The sequence below is a fragment of the Bos indicus x Bos taurus genome, chromosome 21, assembly GCF_003369695.1.
Source record: "Bos indicus x Bos taurus breed Angus x Brahman F1 hybrid chromosome 21, Bos_hybrid_MaternalHap_v2.0, whole genome shotgun sequence".
NCBI lineage: Eukaryota > Metazoa > Chordata > Mammalia > Artiodactyla > Bovidae > Bos > Bos indicus x Bos taurus.
The window spans coordinates 24,085,185-24,103,416 of record NC_040096.1 but is presented as its reverse complement, the minus strand read 5'-3'; the positions used below and the strand labels follow the sequence as shown (position 1 = coordinate 24,103,416).

General features: G+C 40.9%; 1 protein-coding gene across 3 annotated transcripts in view; it reads left to right on the top strand.

Moving 5' to 3' along the window:
• EFL1 (elongation factor like GTPase 1) overlaps nucleotides 1-18,232 on the top strand; it is a 114,036-nt gene that overhangs the window by 1,265 nt on the left and 94,539 nt on the right. For all 3 annotated transcript variants that reach the window (XM_027520651.1, XM_027520649.1, XM_027520650.1), the window contains exons 3-7: nucleotides 1,521-1,588; nucleotides 3,170-3,254; nucleotides 11,456-11,589; nucleotides 13,436-13,573; nucleotides 15,160-15,374. In XM_027520651.1, coding sequence (XP_027376452.1) covers nucleotides 1,521-1,588; nucleotides 3,170-3,254; nucleotides 11,456-11,589; nucleotides 13,436-13,573; nucleotides 15,160-15,374 — 640 coding nt within the window. The remainder of the gene's footprint in view (nucleotides 1-1,520; nucleotides 1,589-3,169; nucleotides 3,255-11,455; nucleotides 11,590-13,435; nucleotides 13,574-15,159; nucleotides 15,375-18,232) is intronic.

Below are 18,232 nucleotides of genomic sequence, written 5' to 3'. Positions count from 1 at the left end.
TTCAAGGTACTTTGCCCTCTATGTCAAATGGTAGAAATTTATGAACAGGGCACCCTCTCAGCTGTAGAGGTGATTTGGGGGTTGAGGCAACACAAAGTGAGACATGCAAAAAGTAGATAATAAGGATAGAGAGAGCTGGAGAGTCAGGAAGCTAGGAATGCATTAAGAAAAGGCTTTATAGCATAATTAGTATTAGAGATGAACCCTGAAGGGTGATTCAAGATGGCAGATGGGGACACTCATTTCAAATGGGAATAGTGTCAGAAGGGGAGAAAGAAATGTATGTGACCAGAGGCTGGGACACAAGAGGGCAAGGTGGGCTGATCCATGGTGCTTAGCTCCCGACAAACATTGCTTTCACGCCACAGCATCGCCTCCTGCTAAGCCTGCTCTTGGTTTCAAACTGCTTTTTGTTCACCCAGTCACAGCAAGGTGATAAGAGGTGGGAGTGTGAAATAAAACCTATATCAGATCAGATCAGTCGCTCAATCGTGTCCAACTGTTTTCGACCCCATGAATTGCAGCACGCCAGACCTCCCTGTCCATCACCAACTCCCAGAGTTCACTCAGACTCACGTCCATCGAGTCAGTGATGCCAGCCAGCCATCTCATCCTCTGTCGTCCCCTTCTCCTCTTGCCCCCAATCCCTCCCAGCATCAGAGTCTTTTCCAATGAGTCAACTCTTCACATGAGGTGGCCAAAGTACTGGAGTTTCAGCTTTAGCATCATTCCTTCCAAAGAAATCCCAGGGCTGATCTCCTTTAGAATGGACTGGTTGGATCTCCTTGCAGTCCAAGGGACTCTCAAGAGTCTTCTCCAACACCACAGTTCAAAAGCATCAATTCTTTGGCACTCAGCCTTCTTCACAGTCCAACTCTCACATCCATACATGACCACAGAAAAAACCATAGCCTTGACTAGACGAACCTATATACCATCCTGAAAGTGAGGGAGGAGGAGATAAAAGCGAAGAGATAGGCTATGCTGTATCTTGAAGACCCCTTCCTGCCAGCGAGGCACTAGGATAAGGGTTGTTGTTTAGTTGCTCAGTCGTATCTGACGTTGCAACCCCTGGACTATAGCCCACCAGGCTCCTCTGTTCTTGGGATTCTCCAGGCAGTAATACTGAAGTGGATTGCCATTTCCTTCTCCAGAGGATCTTCCCCACCCCCCAGGGATTGAACTCACATCTTGCATTGGCAGGTAGCGTCTTTACCACTGAACCACCAGGGAAGCCCCTGTGTAAAGTATGCCTCAATAAAAAAAAGTTATTGGACAGCTTTTAAAGTTGGAGATACAGATTATAGCACTGTGGAGTGCTAGAATCTTTGCCCTTCCAGACAGTGCACTGTTCAAAAGTCTAGTTAAAATGCTCATTGTGTCTTCTTTCACTTACTGTAGGTAAATAGGAAATACTTGGTAAAGCAGTTCTTATGGTTAAACGTTAAATATGTAGATGCACTCTATCTACCCTGCCCTTTAAGAAAAGTCTATTTAAATTAATATTGTTACTTTAACAGGAAAAACTACTCTGGCTGACTGTCTTATATCTAGCAATGGAATCATCTCCAGCCGCCTGGCAGGCAAGGTATGTTATTATATTTGATATATACATGCATTTCAGTAAATATTAGCAAATCTACAATGCGATAAAGCATTTGTTGTGTTCATAAAGACCTCAAAAGTATAGAGCATAGTTCATGCATCTAAGAGACTGGCAGTCCATTTAGCAAGATAAAATAGATTGTTGAGAAAAAATTATTTCTGTATTGCTTTTATTTTAGTTTATATTAATATTTTATAAGTGCAAGAATGAGTTTTTGCAGTAAGTCAGATGATAACCTGGCACGATTGTGGAAGATTTCACAGGTGGAATACATGCTTCACAGCAGGAAATAATGTGGATAAAATGGATAAAGGCTAATTTGTAGGTTTTAAGTGGAACATTTGCCTAGCAATTACTGAGAAAGGAAAATGTGCTAGTACAAAAAAATGTATCAGATTATGATGATCTTGAAGTAACTGAGTACTAGTTCTAACCTAAGTACCAAAAGAAGGCTTCTGAAGTATGAGGGTCGTGAGGAAAATCCTGTTTTAGGAAATGAAAGAGATCTTTGTTTCTAGCTGTGAATTGAAAGGACTTGGAATGATTTATTTGTAGTAGAAAAGTAAAGATATCCCTTCCTTCAGTGAATTTAAGATATAGTCAGCAGGATTTATCCAGTGATTGGTAATACAGAGAAGAGGAGATGGAGAAGCAAAATTGAATTTGAAAAGTAGACCTGAGATACTAAAGGAAGAATGGGGCCTTCGAGGCAGGTCGAGTCCCCAGGAAATTGGCCCAAGATACTGTCTAGAGGAGGCTTAAAAAACTGGGTGGAATAAAGTAATAAAGTGCTTTTATTTTTCCTATTTGAGAAGTTAGAACAAGTACAATAACTCTACTGTAAGTAGATGAAATAATAAAGCATAAATTAATGAAGTAGAAAAGATCAAAGCCAAATTTGTTCTTCAAAAGATTCATACAACTAACATATGATACAGTAATGATGGACATGTCATTATACATTTAAAGAGTGAATCCTAATGTAAACCATAGACCTTAATTGATAGTAACGTATTGATATTGGTTCATTGATGGTAACATGTATCACACTGCACACAATGTAAGATGTAAATAACAGGGAGGGAACTGTGTGTAGAAGTACTTAGGAACCTCTTTACTTTCCAGTTATTCTAGAAACTTAAAATTGCTCTAAAAAGAAAGCCTGTTAATTTAAAAAGAACTACTAGCAATGTAGACATTGTGTGATTATCTTGCATTACAACTGATAAATATCTAAAAACTGATCAAGGAAAAAGGAAAGGAGAAAGAAATACATGATACTAGGCAAGAAAAGAAGGCAATGGCACCTCACTCCAGTGCTCTTGCCTGGAGAATCCCAGGGACGGGGGAGCCTGCTGGGCTGCCGTCTATGAGGTCGCACAGAGTCGGACGTGACTGAAGCGACTTAGCAGCAGCAGGCAAGAAAAATGCTGCAGAGATTTAAAAGGTAATAATAGTGGGACCTAGTGAACAACTTCACAGCAATAATAAGCCTAAAAATTTAAATATTTAAAACAAAAGTCCACATCAGTCCGTTTTAACGTTAAGGTTGCATTTTTACAGTTGAGGTACATGGACAGCAGAGAAGATGAACAGGTCCGAGGGATCACTATGAAATCCAGTGCCATCTCACTGCATTATGCGGAAGGTAAGTCGGTCTGCATTTTACAGAACAGTGGTTTCGTATCTTTTGTGTCTTCCTTTCTCTTTCCAAATCAGTTTCACCCCTCAGGTATTTTTGCTTTACCTTCCACAAACTTCATTCTGGCCTTTCCAGATGATCAATTTTCAGATCAGAGTCAGGCTGTCCAGACTTGGGTACAGATGGGGACCTCTGACTGGCTTGAGGGCAGAAGCACTGGCAGTTCACACCTGCCCCTGTCTACCCAGGTGCTTGTGGAGATATCTTCTCTGGGAAGGTCTGGAGTCATAGGACCTTGCTGGTTCAGTCTTATCATCCCGTTTCCTCACTGGGTCCTCGTTCTGTCCTCTGGCCTGCCTGTTAGATCTAGAGTCTTATTTACTTGGCTCTGTGTTGCCATGGTCACTGTAGCTTTTATCCACTGATCAGAATGCCACTCTGACAGTAATACTTTTAGGGATTTGTCCGACAGACATAGTCATACGAGCATGCGAGATGTATGTTCATTGATATTCACCCTAATGTCTGTATCAATGAAAAGAATGCCTTAGTATCTGTCTTTGGAAAATAGTTAAGTAGAATGATACATCCATGCTGTGAAGTGCTCTGCAGCTGTTCCAACAATTGTGTGATTATATAGAAAAGATAAAGTCGGAGACAAAAAGCAAGTTGCAGGGTAAATACTTACAAGACACGAATGTGTTTTGATGATAAGAATATATTAAGTATGTATATGAAGATGCCTGGAAGGCTGTATACCAAAACCTTAACCATAATTATCAGGGACTGGATTATGTGAAAACTCAGTTTTCAAGATATTTATTTTGTACTGTTCGGAAATTTTACACAACATGTGAGTTTTGATCAGTAGAAGACAGTAGTAAAGATGTATTTCATTTCCCTAATGGACACAGTGTCATGTCCCTGACACTAACACCAAGGGTTGTGCTGTGTGGGGTGTGACTCTTCTCTTTGAGGTCAGTCTTCAAAAACGGTTTTGAACTAAACCAGTTTTGAAGCTCTTAGGTACATGAATTCCCAATGTATTTAAAGTAATGCCTTAATTTTTAAAAAACTACTTCTCACATTTTAAAGAGTATGTCCTAATTCTGTGATACAGCAAATGGTTCAGTGGTCAGTTTTTTTCCTATCTCTCCTTATTTTTATGAACTTGAAGAGTTTAAAGGTTCATGGACTGTTCTTTAAATAGTCTCAAAAGGCCTATTGTCATTTCTACTCTGTAGCCATTCTTTATACCTGTGAACAAATAATTGCTGTCACAGAACTTCTAAAATGAAGTTTTCATTCTGATTCATCTTTTTAAAAATTTTTTAAAAATTTGCAAGTTTTATGTGTTGTAGAAAATTTACAGTAAAACATAAGATTGAAGTAATAATTGCCCTAGTTTTACCCCCAGTTGTTTTATGTTCTTGCATTTAATCCTGTCATAAGTGTGCATGTGTATGTATGTGCTTGCAAGCTGTGAGGTAGGTATCCAACTTAAATCCCTCCCCCCACACCCGCAAAGAGTTAACTACTTATTGCAACACCAGTCTCATTTGATTATTAAGTACTGTGTCATTAGTCCTTGGTGTGGTGCTGGTGTCAGCACCTCTACATGAATGAGGCAGTCAGGTGGGACTGCTGTGAGCCAGAGAACAGACTCGGTCCACCCATGAAACACCCCCTCCACCTGGGTGGGGACTGGTGCTTTTTACCTCCAACTGACAGATGCCCAGTGTTTTTCTGTTTTGTTTTGTTTGTTTGTTTTTTCAAGAAAAGGCATCAAGATTTTTGGTAAACTCATCCAGTTTTAAAAAAAAACACTGGCAATTATTAAAAAATGATAAAGTGCAGTATAGAGCAAATTGTAGTGGGCTTTCACTAATAGGCTTTCAGTCTGTACTTCAGGCATATGTGCTAGCTGACAGCCTGGTTCAGGGGGACACTCAGTATTTACCCAAGAGGCAGCCATACTGTAGCTTAGATGTGCTCCAAATGTGGAGACCAAGGATGTGGAGGCGTCTGCAGACAGATCCACTTGTAAGTTCGCCCCTCTGTAAGCACATCCAGAAAGTGAAAGTGTTCGTCACTGTCATGTCTGACTCCTTGTGACCCCATGGACTGTAGCTTGCCAGCCCCCTCTGTTCATGGGAATTCTGCAGGCAAGAATACTGGAGTGGGTTGCCATTTCTTCCTCTAGGGGATCTTCCCGACCTGGGGATCAAACCTGGGTCTCCCACACTGTAGGCAGATTCTTTACCATCTGAGCCACCAGGCGAACACCTCCGTAGGGGTCTGTGCTTATGGGCTAGTAGAGGGTTTCAGCTCTGTGACCCTCTGGTCTTAATCTCTAAGACTGGGCCCTGGGGACACTGACTTGTGCCATCCAGATGCACACGAGGCCAGCAAGTATCAGTAGCTACTGTCATTTCCAGACACGTCAACATTCACTTGTGTTTCTGATCACTGTCCTTTTCCTTTGGGACCAGGCTTGGAGGATGGGGTTCCACTGTGCCTAGTTTGACTAAAGGTCAGGTTTTTTTCCTCTAAAGATAATGAACACTTTACCTTGTGAAGCATTCAGATGATGTAAGATCTAAGAAGATGGGTGCACCATGGTTTGATTCTGAGCTGCATGTCTCATCTGCGTGATTTTGTTTAACCCTTATGGCGATCCTGGGAAATGGAGATTCTCCTCATTTTACATGTGTGCAAAACAGAGTTCAGAGAGATTAAGAGACCTTCCCAGAGACAGAGTAGTTAGCATGTGGCAGTAGTCCTGCATAATGAATGTGTGACTCTCTGTGACCCCATGGACTGTAACACTCCAGGCTCCTCTGTCCATGGGATTTTCCAGGAAAGAATAATGGAGTGGGTAGCCATTTCCTACTTCAGGGGTCCTGGGAACCAAGGAATCATTAATATATTTCCAGCCTGTTTATTTGGACCAGGAGTCTCTCAAAAGTCATTCAGTCCAGGCCACCACTGATTCCCCCTTCAGTGAAATTCTCTGCTGTCCACAAGAGGTTGCTCTGGCTCCTTAAGGGCATCTTTTGTGGCATCACCCCCATCTCTGTTGTCTTTGGTCACTGCCCCAAATGGAGGTCACGTGGTCTGGCCTCTAAGTCGTCTTGTCCCCATGTTTCTCACACCTGCCCTCAACCCCTCACTATTCCCTTCCCGCCCACACTTTTCTCTGAAAACTTTTCCAAGGTAAACCTGTGTCCCTCCATCCTCAGTGTCTTTTGTCAGTTTTCCCTCCTCCCCCTGCCTGGCTGTTTTCTAGTCCCTGCTCTCTTGTCCTTCTTTTGAGTGAGTGCTGTTTATTCTGTCATACTCTGTCTGTCCTGGGTAAGAACATGGGATCACCCTACTCCTTGTTCCCTGGTTCTGGTTCAGAGTTCAGTTCTTCCACCATTGATTTAAAACTCCGTCTCCTTCGAGACTCGTACCATCTATCCAGTTATTCTCCACCCCTTCTCACCACCTCAGCTTCTGGTTACAGTCCCTGGTCGCCATTCATTAGTGACTTTGGCACCTGGTTCATCATTTTCCTTTTAACCCAAATCCACCAAGGTAGCTTTTCCTGTGTCTGAAAAATGACCTCTTTCAACAGCTTGAGCTTGGCTTCTCAACAGCAGTGATGTGTACGCCTCTGCTTCACCCACCCCTAGTATGGCTGCTTTCTGCATTTTAATATCACTCCTTACTGGTCCTCTGATATTTCCCATTTAAATACTCCCTTCTGCACAGTCTTTACTTTTCCAGCTCTCTCACCTGTGTAGCAAGGGACCCGCTTGACTTCAGGAAGCCCTTCAGTTTCCTGCGCCCCATCGGCATCCTTCATTTCATCTCTGCGTCCTCCTGTCCAGACTTGTCTTTTTCTGACAGTCTCGCTGAGGCCCTCAGTGTATCTGCTGTCTTGGCCTCCTGTCCTCCCAGTGAAACTCTAACCCTTGGTAGAGCTGACTCTACACATTTTCCTCCTACCCTTGGGCTGGGCTCTCGGCTGGTCGTTGGGCCACTGGCAGACTTCCATGTGTCCTCTGTCAGACCTTGGGCATTCTCTACCACTGGAGCTCTCTTAAACCCTCTTGTCTCTTCGAGTCCACCTCTCAGTCCCTCTCCCACAGTCTCAGCAGACATTTGTCCATTCTATTTTACAGAGAAAAGGAAAATTCTCAGCTATTTGCCACTACCCCTCAAAGTGTAATACAGCTAGTATCTTTGCTTGCCTGCTGTCACTGTGAAAGGCTTGTGCTCTGGACTTACCTCCTGTGTCCTGGTGCTGTCAACTTTTCAGCATGTTCAAGCCTCTCATCTTAAATTGTGTGTGTTTGTGTGTAAGACTTAGACAAAAGTGTACCGCTCTTACTCTTTCAGTGGCTCTGACAGCAGGCCCTGTGCTTTACGATAATGGCACATGTTAGCAGTGTGAAATTGGGTGAAACATAGTTGGTCCTTGATCTCTGACTTTCTGTCTAGGGTCATATGAACATAGAGAATTTCCAAGTAGATTGCAGAGGCTTAGGACATTTACATGGGTGCCAGGCAGTGAACATCAGTCTTCTCTCACTCCAGGGTTTCTTATTCTGATTCTGAGCCAGATGAACAGACAAGTGTTCTTTCCCCAGTTGCAAAGCCTAGGGGCACCTGTGACCTTTACAGGAAGTGACTAAGCTGATAGATAGGCCTGGGTATGTTTCTGACTTGTGACTGCTTTTGTGACCTTGGGTAAATCTCTTCCCTTTTGGGAGCTTTAGCTTGAAAGCTAAAATGAAATGAAGGGTTGGTTATTTCTAGTAATTTTCTGGTGGAGTCTTTAGGGTTTTGTATGTAGAGGATCATGTCATCTGCAAATAATGAGAGTTTTACTTCTTCTTTTCCAATTTGGATTCCTTTTATTTCTTTTTCTGCTCTGATTGCTGTGGCCAAAACTTCCAAAACTATGTTGAATAGTAATGGTGAAAGTGGGCACCCTTGTCTTGTTCCTGACTTTAGAGGAAATGCTTTCAATTTTTCACCATTGAGGATAATGTTTGCTGTGGGTTTGTCATATATAGCTTTTATTATGTTGAGGTATGTTCCTTCTATTCCTGCTTTCTGGAGAGTTTTTATCATAAATGGATGTTGAATTTTGTCAAAGGCTTTCTCTGCATCTATTGAGATAATCATATGGTTTTTATTTTTCAATTTGTTAATGTGGTGTATTACACTGATTGATTTGCGGATATTGAAGAATCCTTGCATCCGTGGGATAAAGCCCACTTGGTCATGGTGTATGATCTTTTTAATGTGTTGTTAGATTTTGATGGCTAGAATTTTGTTAAGGATTTTTGCATCTATGTTCATCAGTGATATTGGCCTGTAGTTTTCTTTTTTTGTGGGATCTTTGTCAGGTTTTGGTATTAGGGTGATGGTGGCCTCATAGAATGAGTTTGGAAGTTTACCTTCCTCTGCAATTTTTTGGAAGAGTTTGAGCAGGATAGGTGTTAGCTCTTCTCTAAATTTTTGGTAGAATTCAGCTGTGAAGCCGTCTGGACCTGGGCTTTTGTTTGCTGGAAGATTTTTTATTACAGTTTCAATTTCCGTGCTTGTGATGGGTCTGTTAAGATTTTCTATTTCTTCCTGGTCGAGTTTTGGAAAGTTGTACTTTTCTAAGAATTTGTCCATTTCTTCCACGTTGTCCATTTTATTGGCATATAATTGTTGATAGTAGTCTCTTATGATCCTTTGTATTTCTGTGTTGTCTGTTGTGATCTCTCCATTTTCGTTTCTAATTTTATTGATTTGATTTTTCTCCCTTTGTTTCTTGATGAGTCTGGCTAATGGTTTGTCAATTTTATTTATCCTTTCAAAGAACCAGCTTTTGGTTTTGTTGATTTTTGCTATGGTCTCTTTTGTTTCTTTTGCATTTATTTCTGCTCTAATTTTTAATATTTCTTTCCTTCTACTAACCCTGGGGTTCTTCATTTCTTCCTTTTCTAGTTGCTTTAGGTGTAGAGTTAGGTTATTTATTTGACTTTTTTCAAAGTTGCAGGATATAAAATCAACACACAGAAATCCCTTGCATTCCTATACACTAATAATGAGAAAACAGAAAGAGAAATTAAGGAAACAATTCCATTCACCATTGCAACGGAAAGAATAAAATACTTAGGAATATATCTACCTAAAGAAACTAAAGACCTATATATAGAAAACTATAAAACACTGGTGAAAGAAATCAAAGAGGACACTAATAGATGGAGAAATATACCATGTTCATGGATTGGAAGAATCAATATAGTGAAAATGAGTATACTACCCAAAGCAATTTATAGATTCAATGCAATCCTTATCAAGCTACCAACAGTATTCTTCACAGAGCTAGAACAAATAATTTCACAATTTGTATGGAAATACAAAAAACCTCGAATAGCCAAAGCGATCTTGAGAAAGAAGAATGGAACTGGAGGAATCAACCTACCTGACTTCAGGCTCTACTACAAAGCCACAGTTATCAAGACAGTATGGTACTGGCACAAAGACAGAAATATAGATCAATGGAACAAAATAGAAAGCCCAGAGATAAATCCACGCACATATGGACACCTTTTCTTTGACAAAGGAGGCAAGAATATACAATGGATTAAAGACAATCTCTTTAACAAGTGGTTCTGGGAAATCTGGTCAACCACTTGTAAAAGAATGAAACTAGACCACTTTCTAACACCATACACAAAAATAAACTCAAAATGGATTAAAGATCTAAACATAAGACCAGAAACTATAAAACTCCTAGAGGAGAACATAGGCAAAACACTCTCTGACATACATCACAGCAGGATCCTCTATGACCCACCTCCCAGAATATCGGAAATAAAAGCAAAAATAAACAAATGGGACCTAATTAACCTTAAAAGCTTCTGCACATCAAAGGAAACTATTAGCAAGGTGAAAAGACAGCCTTCAGAATGGGAGAAAATAATAGCAAATGAAGCAACTGACAAACAACTAATCTCAAAAATATACAAGCAACTCCTACAGCTCAACTCCAGAAAAATAAATGACCCAATCAAAAAATGGGCCAAAGAACTAAATAGACATTTCTCCAAAGAAGACATACAGATGGCTAACAAACACATGAAAAGATGCTCAACATCACTCATTATCAGAGAAATGCAAATCAAGACCACTATGAGGTACCATTTCACACCAGTCAGAATGGCTGCCATCCAAAAGTCTACAAATAATAAATGCTGGAGAGGGTGTGGAGAAAAGGGAACCCTCTTACACTGTTGGTGGGAATGCAAACTAGTACAGCCACTATGGAGAACAGTGTGGAGATTCCTTAAAAAACTGGAAATAGAACTGCCTTATGATCCAGCAATCCCACTGCTGGGCATACACACTGAGGAAACCAGAAGGGAAAGAGACACGTGTACCCCAATGTTCATCGCTGCACTGTTTATAATAGCCAGGACATGGAAGCAACCTAGATGCCCATCAGCAGATGAATGGATAAGAAAGCTGTGGTACATATACACAATGGAGTATTAGTCAGCCATTAAAAAGAATACATTTGAATCAGTTCTAATGAGGTGGATGAAACTGGAGCCTATTATACAGAGTGAAGTAAGCCAGAAGGAAAAACATCAATACAGTATACTAATGCATATATATGGAATTTAGAAAGATGGTAACAATAACCCGGTGTATGAGACAGCAAAAGAGACACTGATGTATAGAACAGTCTTATGGACTCTGTGGGAGAGGGAGAGGGTGGGAAGATTTGGGAGAATGACATTGAAACATGTAAAATATCATGTAAGAAACGAGTTGCCAGTCCAGGTTCGATGCACGATACTGGATGCTTGGGGCTAGTGCACAGGGATGACCCAGAGGGATGGTATGGGGAGGGAGGAGGGAGGAGGGTTCAGGATAGGGAACACATGTATACCTGTGATGGATTCATTTTGATATTTGGCAAAACTAATACAATTATGTAAAGTTTAAAAATAAAATAAAATTAAAAAAAAAAAAAAAGAAATGAAGGGTTGGGCTATGAAAATGATGAATGGTTTAGAGACCCTCACAGCTTTTGTTTTATGTGACAGGGCTTTTCTTCAGTCATTTCTTAGAAGCTCTCCTGCTCTCAATTGCCTGAGGAGGAGGGTTGCATACCTGCACTGCTCAATATGTGTTTTCAAATCTCATTTCAGGCGACAAGGAGTACCTGATTAACCTAATAGACTCTCCAGGCCACGTGGACTTCTCCTCAGAAGTGTCCACGGCTGTTCGCATCTGTGACGGGTGCATCATCGTGGTGGACGCTGTGGAAGGGGTCTGCCCGCAGGTAGTGGATGGTCGCCTGGAAATGTTTAACTAGACAAGGCAGGGGGAGAGGAGGCCCTGGCCATCAATGACGATGTGGCACTTTAGACTCTCTGTGACACCAGAAAGCTAGTTTCCATTTCACATTCCATAGTGTTCCAGCCTGTGGTGGAGTTAAGTCACCCAGGTTCTGAAGGGATATTAGAGAGAATGACTTTAAGGTCCTTTGACATGCCTGTGGTATTCTCTGGGAGAGGGACTCAGTGGACATGAGAGACGCATGTAGGGGGCTCTGGGGGCTTTCCTCCAGTGAAAGAGTCTCTCAGCAGTGAGGAGTTGTTGACAGTGAAATTCTGAGCTGCTTCTCCCCTACATGGGCAAGTCTCTTCTGTTGGTTTCTCACTCTACAGGCACACGCACACATGCACGCACACGCACATGCACACACACACACACTCTCTCTCTCTCTCTCTCTCTCTCTCTCTCTCTCTCTCTCCCCCTCTCCCCCTCCCTCCCCCTCCCTCCCCCTCCCTCCCTCCCTCTCCCCCTCCCTTCCTCCTCTCTCTTCCTCTTCCAGATTCTTAATCTGCACTTTCTTACCTTTTCACCAAAGTTCAAATAGTTCTCCCTAAGGCCAGAGTGAACATACAGCTCTGGTCAGCATGAAACTCAGAGTGGCTTTCTAATCTCAGTTTTTAAAATAATTTTTCTGTGAAACCTTATGTTTTTTCTTTAAAAATGTTGTCACCTTTGTGTCCTACTTCTTGTACCATCGTTTGTTTTAATGATTTTTAAAAAGAAGAGTAAAAAGCTTACGTTACAGGCATACCTCGGAGATATTTCAGGTTTGGTGCTGAGCCACTGCAGTAAAGTGAATATTGCAGTAAAGCAGGTCACGTGACTTTTTTTGGTTCCCCAGTGTATATTCAGGTTATGTCTATACTATACTGAAGTCTCTTAAGTATGCAATAGCATCATGTCTAAAAAAAGGTACATATCTTGATTAAAACAATACTTTATTGCTAAAAAATACTTAACCATTTCTGACCCTTCATTGAGTTGTAATAGTAACATCAAAGATCACTGATGGCAGATCACAACAACTATATTAATTATGAAAAATGTAAAGTACGATGGGAATTATGGAAATCACAGAACAACAGGAAGTGAACAAATGTTATTGGAACGCCGGTAGACTTGCTTGATGCAGAGTTGCACAAATCTTCAGTTTGTTAAAAGAAAAAAAGCAACATCTGTGATGCATAGTAAAGCAGAGCACAATGAAATGAGGTTTTCTTGTAGAAATGGAGAAAATCTGATCATTCCAGGAAGATGTACGTGTTCTGTAACTTCTCTGATTTCCTGTAAGTGCACAGGCCTTGCATCTAGAGAAGCAAAACCTTGGTCTGTGTGGTGTGCTGGGTGTCCTGACAAGTTAAGTTAAATTAACAGACGTGACTTCAAAGCAGCTGAATAGTGGTTAATGCTAAGAAGTGGTTTCTGATCAGGAAAGTGTACACAGGGAGCGTCTGGGAACATACTCTGTTTTTCCACCTGTGTGTTATAGCATGAGTGTTTTTTTTACTGTGTGTATTCTCGTATGTGTGTAATTTCACAAAACTCTTACTATCTTGTACACAATTTTTATTTATCCTTCTTAAATAAATTGTCAGTTCCATAAAGGCAAGAACAATTTCCTGCCTGCAGTTCTTTGCTTCTGTGTTATATATTTTTGACTGTGTCTGACTGGCATGGTCTGAGTTGTATGTGATAGAGGAGCACGAAAATAAGCTACTTATTAATCAGGATTTTCTAATGTGCTTTAATTTAAATCATGAGCTTTACATTTTCTTTTCTGTTTTAATCAGACACAGGCAGTTCTGCGGCAAGCCTGGCTCGAAAACATCCGTCCAGTTTTAGTGATCAATAAGATAGATCGCTTGATAGTGGAACTGAAATTCACCCCACAGGAGGCCTACTCTCACCTCAAGAATATATTAGAACAGGTATTTTATCCTTTATTTCAGTACTTTAAAAACTGTGGCTCAAAGGAGAGTTGTAAGGAAGTTGCTAGGTTGGGTATGAGGCTTTGCTGCAGAAAATCCACTTCGATGTGTTGGAGTCATCATACCGCAGAAGAGGCAGTAGAGCTAGCATCATCTCAGGAGTCGCCTCCATCTCCTGGGAGCATCCTGGAATAGAAAACTTGGACAGTAGGTCTTAATGTTCTCTTGTTTAAAGTCTTGTGGTTGGGTTTTTAAGTGAAGCCAGTATTAGGAAACTCTTTGGCTTTTTTTATTACCTGTATTTGGGTGAAATTTTACCAAAGCTTTCATTCATTGATTTATTCAGCAGACATTACCATAACTGTATGTTGAATAAATGAGTTCTTGAAGGTTTACTTCATGCTAAGGATTGTGAATATAAAGACAGACAGGTCAGAGTCCCTATCTTCAAAGATCTCACAGTGGGTTAGGGGAGAAAAACACGTAAAAGATGTTTGGAGAACAATGAGACAAACCCTAAATATGATTTGAGAACATAAATGAGGCCTGCCTCACCCAGAATGGGTCAATAGCAAGGGGAGAGTAGGGAGAGTCTTATAATAGGAGTCTTGAGATGGAAGAAAGGTAATGTGTGCCAGGGGAGAATTATAGCAGAGGCCTTCAAGAAAGAAGAAATAAGATATACAGAGTCATATAAAGAAAAGAAAAAACATGGTGCAAGTTTCATTCAAAGAATGTAAATTATTGGTTACAATTGAAGAACTAGATCAAGTACAGTCGTGATAAGAGATGGGAGTAGAAAGGAATACAGCTTTGATTCTGGTGAACCCTGTATGCCATGTGTGGAGGTTTGAAGTGTCTTTTTCAAGACAGTGGGGCACCATTGATGAGGCCACGTTGAAAATGTTTGTTTGCTACAGGAAGGAAATGATAAAGGCAGAGCAGTGAGAAAGTCTGGGTCAGTGGATCCAGTTCCCTGAAGAGACAGTCAGGCACAGAACAGGTGGAATGCTCCTGCCCTGCCGTGGAAGGAGGAGAACCAGCAGTGTTTGTAGAGATGGACTTACAAGTTGGATGATGGGGAGCCTGCAGGATCCTTGAACAGTAGACTTTGTTTTCTCTCTGAGGTAGGAAATAAGATTGGTCACCTAGGAGTGAGAATCTTTGGAGCTTAGAGGTCAGGAAGAGGACCTGAAGAGAGGGGTGAACAGTTCAAACATCTGACATGAGAAACAGGGAGTTGACAAAAGTCATAAACTCAGACTGTGGGGCTTGGAAACCAGGAGTTCTAGTGACACCTGGCCCTCATACTGAAAAATAAATTGAAGATACGATAGATCAGTGTTTGCACTAAAGAAATGACCTTCCAAAAGCCTGACGATTTAGTCTTACTGGGTATTGAAATAAGTGGCTGATAACATGTAAGTTAATGATTGCTGTAAACATCAGTTCCATCCTCATGGGCTTCATAGGAGTTCAGACTGTGACCTAGGAGTCTAGACTTGAGGAGGGTTAGACAGTGTGTCTCCTGTCATGGGCGTGCCATGCATCCGAATGACCTTCTGCCATTTTGCCATCTCTCCTAGATTAATGCACTCACAGGAACTCTTTTTACTTCTAAAGTGCTAGAAGAAAGAGCGGAGAGAGAGGCTGAATCCCAGGTGAACCCGAATTCTGAACAAGGAGAGCAGGTGTATGACTGGAGCACCGGCTTGGAGGACACGGATGACTCGCACCTGTACTTCTCACCTGACCAGGGGAATGTGGTGTTTACAAGTGCAATAGATGGGTGGGGCTTTGGGTAAGTTTTTGACTCTAATGAAATCTCTCTGTGGATTCTGTATACAACTGGTGCTTTAATTAAACTTTTTATCTTGAGGTATCATAGATTCATGTACAGTCGTAAGAAAGAATACAGGAGCATTCTGTTCTTTCCCCAGTGTCCCTCCAGAGGTACTATCATGCAGAACTGTGATGTAACATCGCAGCTGGGCTATTAACATGGATATAATCCATCGCCACAGAGCACCTTTGCGTTGCACTAACGTAGCAACACCTACTTCCATCCCACTCCCAGCTGCTCCTTAACGACTAGCTGTCCTGCATTTCTATAACTTGTCACTTCAAGAATGTTATAGAAATGCACTTGAACCACATAGAATGTTTTCTAGATTGGATTTTTTTCAGCATCGTTTTCTGGAGACTTCTCTAAATTGTTGCGTGCATCACTGGTGGTTCCTTTTCATTGTCTCGTCCTATTCCATGGTATTGGTTGTACCACAGTTTGTTTAAATATTTACCCATTGAAGGACGTCTGGATTTTTTCTGGTTTGGGGCTACTGTGAGTCAAGCTGCTATAAGCATTCATGTGTAGGTGTTTATGTGAACAGAAGTTTTCATTTCTCTGGGATGAATGCCTGGAAGTGCGTTTGCTGAGTCCTGGGGTGGTTATATGTTTGATTTTTAAAGAAACTATCAAATTGTTCCAGAGTAGGTATACCATATTCCTGCCAGCAATGTGTGGTGATCCATTTCTCCACATCTTAACCCTCATTTGGTATCATCACTGTTTCTGTCTTTTCTTTTTTTAGCCATTCTGCTAGATATATACTGATGTGCTGTTACGGTTTTAATTTGCATTTTCCTAACAGCTTCTGGAGAAGGCAGTGGCACCCCACTCCAGTGCTCTTGCCTGGAAAATCCCACGGGTGGCGGAGCCTGGTAGGCTGCAGTCCATGGGGTCGCTAAGAGTCAGACACGACTGAGCAACTTCACTTTCCCTTTTCACTTTCATGCATTGGAGAAGGAAATGGCAACCCACTCCAGTGTTCTTGCCTGGAGAATTCCAGGGACAGAGGAGTCTGCTGGGCTGCCGTCTCTGGGGTCGCACAGAGTCGGACACGACTGAAGTGACCTAGCAGCAGCGGCAGCAACAGCTTCTGAGGTTGAACCTTTTCATGAGCTGATCTGTCATCTATATATCCTCTTGGGTGAAATGTCTTTTCATGTTCTTTGCCCACTTTGTGTTTTTGTTCAGGTATAATTGACATATACCGTTATATTGATTTCAAGTATACAGTATAATCTATCTGAGTACATATTGTGTAAATATTTGTTTATATTTGTATATAGATGATATATTTGTATATAGATGATCACTACAGTAAGTCTAATTTTCGTCACACTACATAGTTAGAAAATTTATGTGTGTGTGTGATGAGGATTTTTAGCTTTGACTCTTAACTCTCTGTTACACAATGCAATGTTACTAACTTTACTTACCATGCTATATACATTGCATCCTATGACTTATTTTATAACTGGAAGTTTGTACCTTTTGCCCCTTCAGCCATTTTGCCAACCCTCTACTCCTTGCCTCTAGCAACCACCAATCTGTTCTCTGTATCTGTAAGATGCTTGATTTTTTGGTTTTGTTTTTTAAAGCTTCTACATGTGTAAGTGACATCATGCAGTATTTGTTCTTGTCTTTCTCCATCTGACATATCTCCTAATGCTCTCAAGGTCTATCCATGACAAGTTTGCATTCTTTTTTATGGCTGAATACTATTCGTGTGTGTGCGTGTGTGTGTGCACGTGCACACCACATTATCCTTTCATCTGTGAATGGACACTCAACGTGGTTTCCATACCTTGGCTATTGTCAATAATGCTACAGTGAAGATGATGTGATGATTTCTTAAACATCACCCAGCCACTGAGTGGCAGAGCTGTTGTTAAGTTTAAAGACTGCCTGGCAGTGAAATTCATGCTTTCTTACCATGGTACTTCTGTGGGATCTTCACTGTGGAGTATTGGGACCCTTGTTTCCTCTCATTGCCCTTCTGGATATGTACATGCTCAGGCCAAGTAGTAGTGATAGCAGTTTTGAATGTGCTAGGTAATTGATTACAGTTCTAACCACAACCATTGCTTACTCATGGGATCAGAAAATTCAGAGGATTTTTTACCTTGAGAAAAAATGTCTTCAACTTGGATAAACAGTTGTGGGATATAATGAAATTTACTTTAGTTGCGGGCTTAACCTTTCATACAGTTTGTGGGGATAATAGAACCAGGAATAAGGGACCAGGTGAAACCAACCTTGGTTATTTCTCATCTCCCTTTTTACAGGAACTTGCTCTTCAACGTCATTTTGACTGAACACATTGCCTGGGGCAGCATAATAAATTATAATACTGTAATTTTTTTGTGTTAGTTTGTAATAAATTATAGATTCCTTGGTTTACTATAAAGATCATATCAGACTTAAATACATTCAGATAATGGATTATAGTGAAAATGGAAGTTAACAAACCTGAACATTTGTAGTTTTCACATGTAGTTGATGACTTACCTTTATCAACTTTCTGGTCCTCAGTTTCTTCATTTGAAAAATAATAATGTAGGTCTAAGATAATGTCTAAGAGTTTCTTTGAGCTAAAAAGTTCAGTGATTCATTCAGTCATAGAAGAGAGTCAGACCTATTGATTTCTTAATTGGTAAGCATTTTGTTAGTGAGCCACAAGGTGGGGGGCTTGTCCTTTTCTAGTACTTATTTTCATAATAATAATTGAATGTTTTATGTGAATTTTAGTCTAAATCTCATGAACTAGGGGGAGTTGATCATGGAAGAAGGAATGGGGAGAGATTTGAATGAAT